The sequence below is a fragment of the Oratosquilla oratoria genome, chromosome 1, assembly GCF_046742065.1.
Source record: "Oratosquilla oratoria isolate Oo_2021 chromosome 1, ASM4674206v1, whole genome shotgun sequence".
NCBI classification, from domain to species: domain Eukaryota; kingdom Metazoa; phylum Arthropoda; class Malacostraca; order Stomatopoda; family Squillidae; genus Oratosquilla; species Oratosquilla oratoria.
Window position 1 is genome coordinate 84,144,542 of NC_134777.1, and position 2,500 is coordinate 84,147,041.

At 41.3% G+C, this 2,500-nt stretch overlaps 1 protein-coding gene across 1 annotated transcript in view; it reads right to left on the reverse strand.

Annotated features, from left to right (window-relative positions):
* Positions 1-2,493, reverse strand: part of LOC143028859 (uncharacterized) — a 19,515-nt gene extending 17,022 nt beyond the window's left edge. The window contains exon 1 of the mRNA XM_076191222.1: positions 2,311-2,493. Within this exon, the coding sequence (XP_076047337.1) occupies positions 2,311-2,493 (183 nt within the window). The remainder of the gene's footprint in view (positions 1-2,310) is intronic.
* Between the last annotated feature and the right edge of the window lie 7 nt (positions 2,494-2,500).

The window sequence follows — 2,500 nt, forward strand, 5'->3', positions numbered from 1 at the left end:
ACACACACACACACACACACACACACACACACACACACACACACACACACACACACACACACACACACACACACACACACACACACACACACACACACACACACATCTGTGAAAAAACTATCTAGAATAGATGGTAAAACACCTGGAAGAAAACAATATAATAAACTAGAAACAATTTGGATTCAGACAGGGAAGATCATGTACCACAAATTTAACCTGTTTCTACACAAGACTAATAGATATAATACAAGAAAGGAGATGGATGGGCTGATGGTGTTTTCCTAGACTTACAAAAAGCCTTCGACAAAGTACCACACAAAATATTATTTAAAAAATTAGAAAACGTAGGAGGGATACAGGTTAACCTGCTAAACTGGATGGAGGATTTCCTGCATGGTAGAAAAATAAAGGTAGTGCTCAGAGAAAAGTGTTCAGGTTGGGAGGAGGTGATTAGTGGGGTTCCACAGGGATCAGTATTGGCTCCAATAATGTTCGCTATCTATGTGAACGACATAGATGAAGATGTGGAATGATACATGAGCTTCTTTGCAGACGATGTTAAATTGTTGAGGAAAGTGAAAACCGAAACGGATTGTGAATCACTACAGAGAGACCTAAACAAGGTTTAGAAATGGAGTCAGAAGTGGGAAGTAGACTTCAACATTAAGAAATATAGCATAATGGATTTCGGAAAAAAAGTTAAAAAAGAATATCAGGACAATATACAATTGGAGCAAAGGAAGTGAAGAAAGTGGGACCTGAAAAAGACCTAGAAGTAATTATCTCAAATGACTTGTCCCCTGATAAAAATAAACAAAATTGTCGGAGAATCCTACAACTTGCTATTTAGACGAAGAAATGATTAAAAAATATTATTCATATTAATAAGGCCTAGACTGGAGTATGCTGCAACACTATGGTCACCCAGTAATAAAAAGAATATAAAGAAAATTGAAAGAATCCAGGCCGCAACCACGAAAATGGCTCCAGCACTTTCAAACCTGTCATATGAGGAGAGACTGGCTAAATTGAAATTACCGACTTTGGAACAAAGAAGAGAGAGAGGCGACCTACTGACCATCTACAGAATCATGAAAGGCACGGAAGTCCTTGATAGAGAGGACTTACTAAATTGGGACAAGAGAAACACAAGAGGACATGGAAAGAAACTCAAAAAGGATAGTTATAGAAGAGACCTGAAAAAAAAGTTTTCCACACAGAGTGGTAGACATCTGGAACAAACTGGACGAAACAAGTCTGAAAAAACCATACACGAATTTAAGAGCAAACTAGACACTGCGGGATATAAAGACGGCACACTACGAGCATAGCTCCCCTTTCCATAAGATACAACTAGGTAAATACACACACACACACGTGCGCACACACACGCACTCGCGCACGCACACACACACACACACACACACACACACACACACACACACACACACACACACACACACGAGCGCACACACACGCACTCGCGCACACACACACACACACACACACACACACACACACACACACACACACACACACACACACACACACACACACACACACACACGCACACACACACACACACACACACACACACACACACGTGATCCAAGACCATGGTGAATCACACGACTTGGTGGCGCCGAGGTTAGAGTTCTCGGTCGCCACTACAGCGGTCCTGGTTCGAATCCCGCCCAGGGCTAAAATAATTTCAGTATTGCTGTGCTGTGAGTCGTTACTCCAAACCTCGTGGGCGGGGAGTTGGGTGTGTGTTTGCGTGTATATATGAGCTCTGAGCTCTCTTCCGGGAGGGAAATAGCTGTCGATCACAAGTGCAACACATGATCTAGGACCATGGTGGTGAATCACACACACACACACACACACACACACACACACACACACACACACACACACACACACACATCAATACACTAATTGTGCTCACTATACAAGGTTACTATGATGATACAAGATACAAACATAGCCTGCTGCTTTAGCAGAACTTCATTTAAGAAAATACCTCTAATTATAAGAGGTATTGGAAAATAAAGTCTATGTTATGCAAAAAATAAAAAATAAAAATAAATAAATAAATAAATCCAGACCAGGTGCAGTACTTCTTAGATTGTCAGTACATTATTTATGTGTACCCATTATTTATGTGTACCCATTGGGCAATGGGTATTTGAATTTCCATCCTTTCTGAAGGTCAAGTCGTGTCAGTACTCATAACAGCCACGTGCACACACTCCTCGTCATCTAGAAGAGACTGTAGAAGAAAGCTTGGAACAAGAAGCACGCACGTACACGGCTTTGAACTTTACGAGTAACTGTAAACTCGCATCTACGAATGATCTTTACAGGGAGATCCACTGTGATTGGCAATGAACAGTCTTGTGCATTGTTGAAGTTGGTAAGCATGAGTTGGAGATCACCAGACGAATTTATTTGTGCTTTTAAGGGGTTGCCGCCAGCATCGTATCGACTCATAATTGTT